Source organism: Aquarana catesbeiana, linkage group LG01 (assembly GCF_042186555.1).
Source record: "Aquarana catesbeiana isolate 2022-GZ linkage group LG01, ASM4218655v1, whole genome shotgun sequence".
Lineage (NCBI taxonomy): Eukaryota > Metazoa > Chordata > Amphibia > Anura > Ranidae > Aquarana > Aquarana catesbeiana.
The window spans coordinates 191,426,777-191,442,078 of NC_133324.1; the positions used below are offsets into that span (position 1 = coordinate 191,426,777).

At 43.4% G+C, this 15,302-nt stretch overlaps 1 protein-coding gene across 5 annotated transcripts in view; it reads left to right on the plus strand.

The window, feature by feature from the left end:
- Nucleotides 1–15,302, plus strand: part of YTHDC2 (YTH N6-methyladenosine RNA binding protein C2) — a 291,475-nt gene that overhangs the window by 110,995 nt on the left and 165,178 nt on the right. For all 5 annotated transcript variants that reach the window (XM_073624629.1, XM_073624630.1, XM_073624631.1 and 2 more), the window contains 2 exons: nucleotides 2,365–2,500; nucleotides 9,376–9,502. In XM_073624629.1, the coding sequence (XP_073480730.1) occupies nucleotides 2,365–2,500; nucleotides 9,376–9,502 (263 nt within the window). The remainder of the gene's footprint in view (nucleotides 1–2,364; nucleotides 2,501–9,375; nucleotides 9,503–15,302) is intronic.

Consider the following 15,302-nt stretch of genomic DNA (forward strand, 5'->3'; position numbering starts at 1 on the left):
CCACACTGTCAGGGCTCAGCAGCCATGATACACTGTGGTCAGTTTACAGGGGGGAGAGTAGAAACTGGCAGGATCAGCCAGGTTTTTTAGGTGATACGGGGGGGGGGGGGGGGCAAATGACACATTACAAGCACTGTGTCATAGAACATGCTTTAAAGGAGCAGGTTCCATATATTTTTGGGGGGTTTACAAACGCTTTAAAATGAAGTACTCGGATGATTTTCTTTATTTTAAATCAAAATACATATAAAGCATAATTTATACATATAAAGGATAATGACATCTAAACATTGCATGTTTAGTATCACTTTAAGGATACCAGAGCTGATTGATGGAGGGGGAGAACCTGTCCATAGCGTATTGCAAAGTGCTGGATGCTGCTCATATTTGTGCAGCTTAGTGTCTGATTGCACACTGGTGGTGGTGGTGGTAATCACATCCAGAAGTCCAAACTCACTAGGATTTTATATGGAGGAGCCGGCGTAAACACTATGTACATTTGTTTATGAAGTGCTGGAACTTGACATATGTATTATTTTTTGGGTGAATTGGCGGAAGCACTACCCATGCACATATATGTCAGGTTTCTGTGGTAGTGAGCCCTTGTAGAATGCCAACCTGGGGTTCCCCAGGGCGTGGAGTCTAAGCCACAGCCTGCTCCTTTACCAGGGTCCCTGATGGTGGGGGGATGGCCTTGCAGCAAGCCAGTACCAGGTTGTGGCACCTAGGTAGCCCAGCTGATGATACAGAGACCACTCACTTGTGCAAAGTACAAATGGCAGGAGACAGAAGAAGATCCAGAAAACAAGCAGAGGTTAGGGTGGTAGCAGATGAGCACAAATGGAAGACAGCCGGGGTCGTTACATGGAAAGTCGGACACTGAATACACGAAACACTGGCAAACTGGTGCTCGGAGAACTAAGAAGTTGCTGAGCCAACATGGGCTGCACTGAGCATATCTTACATAGGGAAACAAACTAGTAGGTGGGCCGGGAAGTGATAGAAGGGAAAAGAATATAAGCCCACAGTATAGCAGGCAATGTCCATAGGTGAGCACAGAAGCCAAACAACACGCAAATAGAATCAGTGGTCTAGCAGAACCACTGTAGCAAGGAGGTAAGAATTACATAGGCAGGAAACCGCAGGCTAAACCGTGACAATATATACATGAACTGTTGGAATTTTTATTTCGTTATTTTTTTATTTACAGTATTTAAGCACAGTATTCAATCAAACCGTGTTACCTTTGGATGAATTTTGAAGGCCTTTATTTATTGAATCACTGCAGGATAAAATATTTTTAAGTTCTATATTATTATTGGTGATGCACTGATTGGGTACTTGGATTTTTGTTTATTGACCTGTCATTACTAGCAGACTTTTCTTTTTTTTTGATCCTATTTAAAACTGACCATGCCAAGCATGGAAGCGGGTTCGAGCTGGCATGGTCAGCATCTCTGAGATCCCTACTAGCGGAATACCATGCCAGGGTACAGTTTGCCTGTATCTCCTGTAGTCAGTTTTGTTTCACGCCCAGCCCTACTTTTAGGCGATACTGGATGGCCTACATTGCTCTGCATCTCCCGTTGCCAGTACTCCTACCCACAACCCTTCCTTTTCAAGCCCTACTATGTTGATTGACAGAGGATTCTAGCAGGGAACCTCCAAGTCCAAATTTCTGACCCACCTGCTTACACACTGCCCCACCCTTTCCTCCAATGGCAGGTCATAGCCACAAATGAACAGACATTTCCTGATCTGCACTCAGTTTATCTCTTATAATGTAAGGTATGAAACCATGACCATTCTCCATCCTGCACAGCAGAGGACTCATTGGGGCATAGTCACATATAGGAAAAAAAGATTCCCACTGTAAATAACAGCTAACATGTGACTGCCAGTATCAGGTATGGAATCAGTGTGAGGTGGAGGAAAGTAGCTGCCAGGACCTGAAGAGAGGGGTTGGCTAGCACGAGATTGGAGGTGAGGGAGGGCTGCAGGCTGCCTTGATACTGACTGATCTATAGGGATAAGGGACACCAATGCACACAGACAGGAAATGCACTTCCCTGCTCTGTTTACCATCGGACGATACTCATCCACTTTCTAATCAGACATGCCCCCTCTAGGAGGAGCGAGAGGTACTAAACATTTATTTTTTACAGACCTAAATGTGATTTATTAATACTGTAAAAATTTCCTGCATTAAAATACGCTTTTGTGTATTGTGTTCAAAAAATCTATAATGAATATTTGGGGTTTTATAGTCCCTTATGTTTAACATCATAGCAGCTGTTGCTCTGCCATACATGCAGAACATTTTCCTTGTTATTTTGACTTGTTGTTTTGTTTGTGCATGTGAAGATGGAGAAGGATGTAAACAGCCTAGAGCCCTGGCTAATAAGAGAAATGGACTCCTGTCTCTCGGATATTTGGCTGAACAAAGATGTTGATGCTTTTCCTCAACTGTTTAACTTGATATTGACAGAAAATGTTAGTGGTAAGTTTTATGCTCTTTGTATTGCTGTGTACTGTTTATTGCGTATCATGTCATCCCATGTTCTCTTCACCCATGGCATAATATCAAGACCGCTGTTATGGCTTCTACAAAGTAACATTATGAAAACATGTTTTCTCTCCCCATTCCTCATCCATTGCAAGGCACAGGAATTCTTCCACCTTTCGGTTATACTGCCACTTACAGGGAATTGGACTATCAAAACAAAAACAAAACTGTAGGCCAGCCCTGGGTATAACCCCCCCAACTACCAGAACTTCTTATCTTCCCAAATCATCTTCTAGGAAAGCTACTTGAGAGATTGGCTCTGCCTTCAACAGGAAACACAAACCTAGAAGGATTAAAAAGCCCCTCCTTCCTCCTCATCTTTAGTTGTTTTGTGTTTTCAGCCATTCAGTAGTACACTTTGTCATGTTTGTTTTGTTTCCCCTTGCTCTGATATTTGTGGTTGTCGGGCCCCTCTCAGGTGACTAGATGTGTGGAGATTGCTAGGGAAGTTGTTTTCAGCATTGACTTTTGATGTTCACCGCAAATAGCCCCTGTTGAGCTTGCGTTGTCCTTGAAGACTCACTCTTGTGAGTAGGCTAATCCATCCAGGCATCGGGAGATCCCTCATTTTTATCAGTTGCCCTGTTGGGCTGGGTGGAGAGTCCTGGGCACTCTGTTAGTGCAAGGGTTTTTGGTGGAATCTCATTTCCTGATCAATATCTTAGTTTCAGGTGGTCCGGATGTACCTTCACAGTTAGACTGACCTGTTAACAGGTCATCTGAAATGCATCCATTGGAATCCTGCATCTAGCGCCATGGTGGGGGAACCATACCTCAATCATCATAGAGGAACAAGAAATCTTGCAGTGACAAAAGAGGTAGAACGAATGAAGTCTTGGACATAACATCATGTTTCAGCTCTGTCAGCTATTTGCATCCCCAGTGTTGACAATTGGTACACAAATTTTCTCTGCCAGCAGTGTATTGACCTAGGAGAGTTGTCTGTTCACCTGAAAGTGTTCCAAGATCTGTGTCACAAGTGGTGAATGATGGATGTGGCCCTCCTAGCCTCCAGATTCAACAACAAACTGGACTGGTTAGTATCCAAGTCCAGGGATCCACTAGCAGAAGCAGTGGATGCACTAGTTTCTCCATAAGATCAGTACATTCTGATCTGTATCTTTCCTCCCCTGAAGCTTATACCTCGTCTGCTTTGCATGATTTAGATTAAGGGCATTCCATGGTGTTCTCAACCCAGGAGAATGTGGTACATTTGACTGGTAAGACTTCTCAAAAACTCACTGTCTGCTTTGCCTCACTGTCTGAATATGCTGTCCCAAGGACTGATTTTCCACTCTACTTCTTGGTCACTGCCTTCAACTGCATGGCTGTTAAGCCCAGGTTTTAAAGAACAAGGGCATCTCTGAGTTACTTTGCAGAAACTTCTCCGTGGTACAGATTCCTTCCTGCATTTGAGTATGAACCAACTTTTGCCCCTTGGTACTGTCAAGAACCAGATCTCGCTGCATTTGCTATTCTGTTCCAGAAACCATTGGCTTACTGCTTTCTGATCAAGATGTCTGTCATGGCTGCCATAATCAAATCTTCTCTGCCTCTATGGATTTTAAATCTGGTCCCTTCAGTGCTCTAGAAGTCCTTATTTGAACCTATTAGAGACATTCTTCTCTGCTCTTACAAAGTAGTTTTCCTTAACTATCACCTCAGTTAGACAAGTATTATTTCTTTATCGTTCATCACGGGACACAGAGCCATAGTATTAACTATACGGGTATATAGGCACCTTCAGGTGATGGACACTGGCACACCCAAGACAGGAAGTTCACTCCCTATATAATCCCTCCTCCTACCAGGAGTACCTCAGTTTTTTCACCAGTGTCTAAGGTGTTGGTCACGAGTGTAGATGTGCTCTGAAGAGCTCCGCTGGAGGGACCCCTATTGGATTTAAATAGCCTCCACTGACCGGATCCATCCAAAGTGCCACTGAGGCCAAGGTTGATGGTACTTGGGCCTCGTATAAGAAGGATGAGGTTTTGCCTGTAAGGCCTCTCCTTGGAGGGCTGGACCCCGGGACTCAGTGCTTTGGTCATGCTCCCATTACCATAAGTTTTTCCTGGCGGGGTGCTATACAGGTGCAAGGGAGTGGTACCCCAATAAAAAGGACCCAGTCCTTGAAGGTTTGCTAAACATAGCCTGCCGTGATGGGTGAAGATTGAATCTGTCTGATATCAGCAGAAATGCGGCGAGGATGATGTAAGGGAAGAAGCTTAGCAACTGTAAAAAGTCCACCTATGGTTTTTCTTCCTTGGGTAAAATGCCATGCCTTAAAGTCTCCACTAGAGGGAGCAAATGCACATACCTTTGTAATTTGTCTCTCAGTTCAGCTCAGTGTCACAGCTAATAGCATGTGTGTGGGCTCGGCCAACAGCATTTCTCAGGGAGGATTCCTCATGCAGGGAAAAGATTTGCCAAATACTGCACTTCTCCCCCCTGGGGGTACTAAGGGACTAGGAGGTACAACAATAGTTTGTACTCCCCCCTAAGCCCCCATGGTTTGTTCTGCTTTCAAGCTGCCCCTTACTGAGTCATCTGAAATTTCCGTTTCTTCTTTGGGTTCCTTAAAACCTTGCAGACTTTGCATGCGTTTCCTGTCCATGCATTACTAGAACAGCTTATTTATGCTGAATGGGATCATCCGGATAAGCATTTTCTCCCTCCAAAGAGATTCGCAGTACTCTATCCCATGGAGAAGAAATTCACCAAAAGATGGAATGTACCAGTTCTTTCTTTCTCCTTTAATATTTCTTTATTAAAAGTTTTCATCATTACAGACCAAATTACATTCTTATTGGAGAATATAGCACATATCTCAGTATTAAACTAATACAAAAATTCCATTATTTCCAAAATAGCACGTAAGGTCAAACCAAAGCAAATAATGAAATTTTCTTTTTCTTACACATATCATCTATACAACATAACAAGCATTATAAACATCTACAAATAATAACAGATACACAGACATACAAACAAAAAAAAAACCCCACACACACAAGAGGTTTCGTAACTGTCAGAGCGGTAAGGATGTGGAATTCTCTTCCACAAGCAGTGGGTATCAGCAGGGAGCATCGATAGTTTCAAAAAACTACTAGATGGGTATCTTAACGATCACAACATACAGGGGTATACAATGTGCTATTAACATAAATGCACATGCACAGGTTGAACTGGATGAACTTGTCTTTTTTCAACCTCACCTGCTATGTAACCAGGATCAGAAAGGTGCAGAGAAAAAGCTTTTCTGACTAACATAAATTATAGTGAGCCTTTTTATTGTGCATCCTCTTAGATAGGACTTTACAAGTTTAAAATGTCTGACTTGCTTAACCACTTCCGGACTGTCTCACACCGATATACGTTGGCACTTTGAAGAGGGATATCTTTGTTATGACAGCAGCTAGCTACCATAACCCCGGTATCCTCTTCTTCAGTGAGCGGTCTGGTTTCCGATAAAAGTGGCCTCTGCGGCGGATTCGCCACGAGATCACTTTCATCAGTGGCGGGAGAGGGCCCCCCCCTTCCTGACGCATACCGGAGCCGTCGGTAGCGGCAGAGGCGATCGGATCTGCTCCCTGGCTTGGTATGGAGACGAGTGAGGGGAAGATGGCCCCCATCTGTCTCCATACCATTGCAGGGCGGAAGCGACATCAAAACGGCACATCCACCCAAAGCTCTTAAACTGACTTTTTTTTTTTTTTTTTTTATGATTTTTAAATGACATTTAATTTTAATTTTATTTTTTTATTGCATTTGAGTGTAAATATGAGATCTGAGGTCTTTTTGACCCCAGATCTCATATTTAAGAGGTCCTGTCATGCTTTTTTTCTATTACAAGGTATGTTTACATAAATAAGAAAAAAGAAACATTTTTTTAAACGTGCCCTGTCCTGCCGAGCTCGTGTGCGGAAGCGTTTGTCGCCATTCCACGAGCGGGCGCAATTTTGAAGCGTGACATGTTGGGTATCAATTTACTCGGCGTAACGTTATCTTTCACAATATAAAAACATTTACTGTTACTGTAAAAATTTACTTTACTGTTGTCTTATTTTTTAGTTCAAAATTTTTTTTCCAAAAAAAGTGCGCTTATAAGACTGCTGCGCAAATATGGTGTGACAAAGTATTGCAACTACTGCCATTTTATTCTCTAGGGTGTTAGAAAAAAAATATATAATGTTTAGGGGTTCTATGTAATTTTCTAGCAAAAAAAAAACTGTTTTTAACTTGTAAACACCAAATCTCAGAGGCTCGGTCCTTAAGGGTCGGTTCACACTGGGGCAACACGACAGCCGTCCTACTTTGGATCCGACTTTGCCCTGCGACATGTGTCCGACTTTCAATGAACGGGGATCCGACTTGGATCCCCGCCACTGTGTTTGGTATGAATCTTTAGGGGGAACTCTGCGCCAAATTTTAAATAAAAAACCGGCATGGGTTCCCCCTCCAGGAGCATACCAGGCCCTTGGGTCTGGTATGGACCTTGAGGGGAACCCCCTACGCCGAAAAAACGGCGTGGGGGGTCCCCCCAATCCATACCAGACCCTTATCCGAGCACGCAGCCCTGCCGGACAGGAATGGGGGTGGGGACGAGCGAGCGCCCCCCCTCCTGAACCGTACCAGGCCGCATGCCCTCAACATGGGGGGTTGGTGCCTTGGGGGAGGGGGCGCTCTGCGGCCCCCCCCCCACAGCACCTTGTCCCCATGTTGATGAGGACAAGGGCCTCTTTCCGACAACCCTGGCCGTTGGTTGTCGGGGTCTGCGGGCGGAGGGCTTATCAGAATCCGGGAGCCCCCTTTAATAAGGGGGCCCCCAGATCCTGGCCCCCCACCCTATGTGAATGAGTATGGGGTACATCGTACCCCTACCCATTCACCTAGGGAAAAAGTGTCAATTAAAAAAAAAACACTACATAGATTTTTAAAGTATTTTATTAGACAGCTCCGGGGGTCTTCTTCCGACTTCGGGGGTCTCTCCGGTTCTTCTCCACGCTCTCCGGATCTTCCTCCGGGCTCCTCCGCTCTCTTCTGCCGCTCTTTTGCTAAAGCGGAGGAGCCCGGTCTTCCGTCTTCTGCCCTCTTCTCTTCTTCTGATGTTGACACGACGCTCTCTCCGGCTAGAATGCTCTCTGTGCGCTCTGCTCTGACTTATATAGGCGGTGACCCCGCCCCCTTATGCCGTCACAGTCCCTGGGCATGCTGGGACTATGACTGCATAAGGGGGAGTGGTCATTGGGTGATGACCACGCCCCCTAAAACGTCACAGTCCCAGCATGCCCAGGGACTGTGACAGCATAAGGGGGCGTGGTCACCACCTAATATAAGTCAGAGCGGAGCGCTCAGAGTGCATTCCAGCCCCAGAGAGCGTCGTGTCAACATCAGGAGAAGAGGGTAGAAGGCAGAAGATTGAAGACCGGGCTCCTTCGCTATAGCAAAAGAGCGGCAAAAGAGCAGAAAATAGCGGAGGAGCCCGGCAGAAGATCCGGAGAGCGCAGAGAAGAACCGGAGAGACCCCCGAAGAGAAGAAGGCAGCAGACCGGGCTCCTCCGCTATAGCAAAAGAGCAGAAAATAGCGGAGGAGCCCGGCAGAAGACCCGGAGAGCGCGGAGAAGAACCGGAGAGACCCCCGAAGTCGGAAGAAGACCCCCGGAGCTGTCTAATAAATTACTTTAAAAATCTGTGTAGTGTTTTTTTTTAAATTGACACTTTCCCTAGGTGAATGGGTAGGGGTTCGATGTACCCCATACTCATTCACATAGGGTGGGGGGCCGGGATCTGGGGGCCCTTTTATTAAAGGGGGCTCCCGGATTCCGATAAGCCCACAGACCCTGACAACCAACGGCCAGGGTTGTCGGGAAGAGGCCCTTGTCCTCATCAACATGGGGACAAGGTGCTTTGGGGTGGGGGGGCCGCAGCGCGCCCCCCTCCCCCAGGCACCAACCCCCCCATGTTGAGGGCATGCGGCCTGGTACGGTTCAGGATGGGGGGGGGGGCGCTCGCTCGTCCCCCACCCCCATTCCTGTCCGGCCGGGCTGCGTGCTTGGATAAGGGTCTGGTATGGATTAGGGGACCCCCCACGCCGTTTTTTCGGCATAGGGGGTTCCCCTCAAGGTCCATACCAGACCCAAGGGCCTGGTATGCTCTTGGAGGGGGAACCCATGCCGGATTTTTATTTAAAATTTGGCGCGGAGTTCCCCCTCAAGATCATCTGAGCACAAGTCGCATGCCGAAGTCGGATCATGCGAGACGGCGATCCGACTTTGATCCGACTTCAATGATAGTCAATAGGCTAAAGTCGGATCAAAGTCGGATCAAAGTAGTACAGGGAGTACGCTCTGAAGTCGGAGCGACTTCAGTAGTGTCTATTAAGACGCTCCCATTCACTTAAATGTGAATTTATTTCTGGGGCAACTTGGGGCGACTTGAGGGCGTACAAGTCGGATCCCAAGTCGTCCCAGTGTGAACCGACCCTAAGTGGTTAAAAATGTTTTTGATTAATGACAAGTAGCTATGTACAGTTATATGCAAGGAGTGTTTTCTTTCAATAAACAGGAAATTCAGCCTGTTACTCCATTCCCTTGTCTTGACTACAGACCAAACATAAAAATAAAATTAATATAACATGATTATCCTGGTGCTCTGTCCATGTGTGTATACTTTCTTGTATTGCTAAAGAATTCCTAATTTAGTTTTAGGATTTTTATGGTCAAAGATTTGAGAGGCTGCATGTATAATTTTTATAGACGTCAGTGGATGACTTATTACCCTGTCTTGTTTATCACTGTTCTGTTTTTTAGTTGACTATAGACACAGTGAAACAGGCGCAACTCCCTTGATGTTGGCAGCTGGACAAGGATTTTTGAGTCAGGTGGAACAGCTTATTAGCATGGGAGCCAATATTCACAGCAAAGCTTCAAATGGATGGTAATTGCATGGCTAATGTATTCAAATGACTGTATGCATAGTTGGCTTTACTATTTCCTTGTCAAAAGAAGTTTATTGAGTATACAATATTATAAAGATACATAAAGTAAGTTTACAAGGATCTATAAAGTAAGCTCATTGTTTTACAGTAGGGTTTATATAGGTAAATATCATGAAATTTCAAATATTAAACATTGGGTTCACGTAAACCTAAATTAAAGATATATAACATTTCCTTAGTTACTTTTGTAGGTCTTTAAATGATTTATACCTACTATACATATTGTTTACAAGTAGAGTGTATATAGGTCAAATAAATTCTGATAATGAGCTTTAATCGTAAGGTGGAGAAATGGAAAGAGAAAGAAGAAAAAGGGTTGAAAGGTAGAGGTATGGTCCACAAGGTTGTCCCGCTCGTCAGTTTATTATTCTTTTTAGTTTTCTTTGAAGCCTTAGAATGAGTGTCTCTGTAAGTCATTTAATCTGTTACCATGGCAACAGGACAGAGTCATTGAAGTTTGACAGGAACTGTTGTTTTATCCAAGGATGCCAAAGTTTTTCAAATTTTGGAATTTGATTTTGATCGATGGCTACCATCTTAGCATGGGACATTGTATTATTCATTCTGTGAATTGTTTCTGCTAGTACCAATGTAGGAGATTTCCATGCCTTGGCCACTGTTTGTTTTGCAGCCGTTATTAGTTGGATCATAAGTTTGAATTGAGAGAGTGTTAACCATTCCGGTTTTAGATTAAGTAAAGTTAAATATGGATCTGGTTGTATTATTTTTTAAAATATTTTAGATGCAATCACGAAGACTGCCTTCCAGAAGGTTTGGATTACTGGGCACGTCCACCATATGTGTAAATATGTGCCTATTTCTGGGCATCCTCGAAAGCAAAGAGCTGAGGTATTAGGTGAATATTTTGCCACTCTAGCGGGTACAAGGTACCAGCGAGTTAGGACTTTATAATTTGTCTCCAGTGCTAAGATGTTGGGTGAAGATGACTTAGATGTGAGCCATATGTTAGACCAGTCCGTGTCTTCTAAAGTTCGTCCCAGGTCCTCCTCCCACCTCTGAATGTAAGAGGGTCTATTAAGATTTGCTACTCCATATAATTGATTATAAAGTGATGAAATTGTACCTTTAGCAAATGGATCTTTTGTACAGATTGATTCAAAAATGGATAATTGGGATAATGGTGTATCCCCCTTTAGGAATGGTGTATAGAAATTTTTGATTTGGAGATATCTAAATATCTCAGAGTTTGGTAGATCATATTTTTCTCTAAGCGATGGGAATGAAAGGAATGATTTAGATGCTATGAAGTCATTTAGTGTCTGAATGCCTGATGTTGTCCAAGCTTTAAAAGAATTTGGGTAGATCCATGCCGGATAAAAGGCCGGATTTCTGATAAAAGAAAGGAGAGGATTGTGTGGAGATTGTAACTGATATTTGGTTTTTAGTTTATCCCAGAGAGATAAGAAGTGTTTAGTTATGGGATTATGAATTTTAAAGCGGTCTTTAGGATCAAGCCATAATAAATTTGATATTAATAGAGGGTCATTTTCTGAAGCCTCTATAAATACCCATAATGGGATTTCCTGTTTTGCATGGTATTTGGACAGACTGGCCAAATGTGCTGCTCTGTAGTAGTTAGTAAATTTAGGGTATCCCAGGCCTCCTTTATTTTTGGGAAGATGTAGTGTGTGTTTAGGTATACGTGGTTTAGAAGAGCCCCATATAAACGAAGTTGCTCTTTTTTGTACTATTCTCAAAAAATAGGAAGGAATTGGAATAGGGAGGACTCTGAATAGATAAAGCAATTTGGGTAGAATAGTCATTTTGATTGCATTAATCTTCCCTATCCAGGATAAAGGAAGTTGCGACCATTGTTTTATTAGATTTGTGATCTGTCTTAATACAGGAGGATAATTGGTTGAGAATAAGTCAGAATGAGATGCTGTTAAATGAATTCCAAGATATGGGATTGATTTTTCTGCCCATGTGAATGGGAGTGCAGCCCTAGCCGGGATCAATTCCATGTTTGTGAGTGAAATATTAAGCACTAGGCATTTCTTAGGATTAATCATAAGACCGGATAGGGCTGCAAATCCATCAAGAGCTGGTATTAACCACTTGAGCCCCGGACCATTATGCTGCCTAAGGACCAGAGGTCTTTTTCCAATTTGGCACTGCGTCGCTTTAACTGCTAATTGCGCGGTTATGCAATGCTGTACCCAAACGAAATTTGCGTCCTTTTCTTCCCACAAATAGAGCTTTCTTTTGATGGTATTTGATCACTTCTGCAGTTTTTATTTTTTGCGCTATAAACGGAAAAAGACCGAAAATTTTGAAAAAAAATGATATTTTCTACTTTTTGTTATAAAAAAAATCCAATAAACTCAATTTTAGTCATACATTTAGGCCAAAATGTATTCGGCCACATGTCTTTGGTAAAAAAAATGTCAATAAGCGTATATTTATTGGTTTGCGCAAAAGTTATAGCGTCTACAAACTAGGGTACATTTTCTGGAATTTACACAGCTTTTAGTTTATGACTGCCTATGTCATTTCTTGAGGTGCTAAAATGGCAGGGCAGTACAAAACCCCCCCAAATGACCCCATTTTGGAAAGTAGACACCCCAAGCTATTTGCTGAGAGGTATAGTGAGTATTTTGCAGACCTCACTTTTTGTCACAAAGTTTTGAAATTTGAAAAAAGAAAAAAAAAAAAAGTTTTTTCTTGTCTTTCTTCATTTTCAAAAACAAATGAGAGCTGCAAAATACTCACCATGCCTCTCAGCAAATAGCTTGGGGTGTCTACTTTCCAAAATGGGGTCATTTGGGGGGGGTTTGTGCCACCTGGGCATTCCATGGCCTCCGAAACTGTGATAGGCAGTGAAGAGTGAAATCAAAAATTCACGCCCCTTAGAAAGCCTGAAGGCGGTGCTTGGTTTTCGGGGTCCCGTACACGGCTAGGCTCCCAAAAAGTCTCACACATATGGTATCCCCGTACTCAGGAGAAGCAGCAGAATGTATTTTGGGGTGTAATTTCACATATTCCCATGGCATGTTTGAGCAATATATCATTTAGTGACAACTTTGTGCAAAAAAAAAAAAAAAAAAAAAAAAAATTTGTCTCTTTCCCGCAACTTGTGTCGCAATATAAAATATTCCATGGACTCGACATGCCTCTCAGCAAATAGCTTGGGGTGTCTACTTTCCAAAATGGGGTCATTTGGGGGGGTTTTGAACTGTCCTGGCATTTTATGCACAACATTTAGAAGCTTATGTCACACATCACCCACTCTTCTAACCACTTGAAGACAAAGCCCTTTCTGACACTTATTTTTTACATGAAAAAGTTTTTTTTTTTTTGCAAGAAAATTACTTTGAACCCCCAAACATTATATATTTTTTTAAAGCAAATGCCCTACAGATTAAAATGGTGGGTGTTTCATTTTTTTTTTTCACACAGTATTTGCGCAGCGATTTTTCAAACGCATTTTTTGGGGAAAAAACACACTTTTTTAAATTTTAATGCACTAAAACACACTATATTGCCCAAATGTTTGATGAAATAAAAAAGATGATCTTAGACCGAGTACATGGATACCAAACATGACATGCTTTACAATTGCGCACAAACGTGCAGTGGCAACAAAATAAATACATTTTTAAAAGCCTTTAAAAGCCTTTACAGGTTACCACTTTAGATCTACAGAGGAGGTCTACTGCAAAAATTACTGCCCTCGATCTGACCTTCGCGGCGATACCTCACATGCATGGTGCAATTGCTGTTTACGTTTGACGACAGACCGCCGCTTGCGTTCGCCTTAGCGCAAGAGCAGGGGGCGACAGGGGTGCTTTTTTTTTTTTTTTTTTTTTTTCTTTATTATTTTTTTGCTTTTTTATCTTATTTTTAAACTGTTCCTTTCATTTTTTTTTTTTTTAAATCATTTTTATTGTTATCTCGGGGAATGTAAATATCCCCTATGATAGCAATAGGTAGTGACAGGTACTCTTTTTTGAAAAAATTGGGGTCTATTAGACCCTAGATCTCTCCTCTGCCCTCAAAGCATCTGACCACACCAAGATCGGTGTGATAAAATGCTTCCCCAATTTCCCAATGGCGCTATTTACATCCGGCGAAATCTAAGTCATAAAATGCTCGTAGCTTCCGGTTTCTTAGGCCATAGAGATGTTTGGAGCCACTCTTGTCTCTGATCAGCTCTATGGTCAGCTGGCTGAATCACCGGCTGCATTCTCAGGTTCCCTGTTGAGACAGGAGAGCCAGAGAAAAACACGGAAGACGGTGGGGGGGGGGGGGCATTCCCTCCCACGGCTTGTAAAGGCAGTCTAGAGGCTAATTAGCCGCTAGGATTGCTTTTACATGAAAGCCGACCGCTGGCTGAAAAGAATGATACCAAGATGATACCTAAACCTGCAGGCATCATTCTAGTATAACCACTCAAAGTTGTGAATGGCGTACCTGAAGACAAAAAAATGGTTAACAATAAAGCACAGTAAACAATAAAGTATAAATAATTACATACCTGAAAAACAAACATGATAAAACATAATAACAATAACAATAACAATAAAACACTGCAGAATAGAATACAGTAAAAAAAGAGCAGAACAATAGAGAGAGAGAATAGAGAGAGAGAACAATAAAACGACAACTATTTTTTTTTATTTTATATATATTTTTTTTTTTTTACACTTTTTTTGTAACTAACTTTTATAACTGTAACCGGTTCCAGGTTCGGGTCTCTCAAAATGCGATGGCATCTTGGGAGACCCTGTGAAAGTGTGCCTAGTCTGTGCAATGCTGTACCCTACGCTAATACTCAACTAGTGTATGGTAGCGTTCAAAACATTCACCAATGCAAAGACCAGGATTGTCAGGACAGAAGGGACAATAATAGCGGGTGTCACGCCTATATCCGCGTTTGCTGCAGACACAACATCTTTTTGGGGGGGGTTCGTTGGGTAGGGGTACTCGGGAGCACATAAAAATGCCTCTCATGCAGCCGACTGCATTTCGTTGGGGGATGTGAATGGGGGAAGTACGGGCGCTGCAGAAGTGGTGGGTTCCCAATTAGGATTGGCGAATGCAGCAGGAAGGGCACTATGGGCACGACGGGCCTGTGTTTGTCTTTTTGGTGGCAGCGGGACACTACTTGTGCTTGTCACCTCACCAGCTTGAACTGCACTTATGGGACTCGCCACGTCACCAAGTGTTACTGCAGTGCTGGTTTGACTACGACCGGGGTGTACTAGGCCGCTGGTGCTTGCCAGTTCAATAAAAAGCTTCCAAAAAAACTGTTAGCGATCGCAGGGATCAGGCCTGACTCTGCGAACGCTGCAGTTATGCGTTTAGTGTTTTGTAAGTGACAGTGATCGATCGATACTGCACTTGGGTGGGCTGGACTGGGCCGGGCGGAGGGGCAAAACGCAGGTGCTAGCAGGTATCTGGGTTGATCCCGCTAACACTGCGTTTTTGGGAACCCTAAACTGCTGGGGACGCTAGTATAGATCTGATCTGATCGGATCAGATATTGATCCGTTCAGATACTATACCACTAAAGGAGGCGTATGCTGCGTGCGTGGGTGTTAGTGGTACTGGCGCTAACCTGACGCTGCCTGGGGCCGGTGCTTGCTAGTTCACCAAAATGCTACCAAAAAAACTGTTAGCGATCGCAGGGATCAGGCCTGACTCTGCGAACGCTGCAGTTATGCGTTTAGTGCCTTGTAAGTGTCAGTGATCGATCGATACTGCACTTGGGTGGGC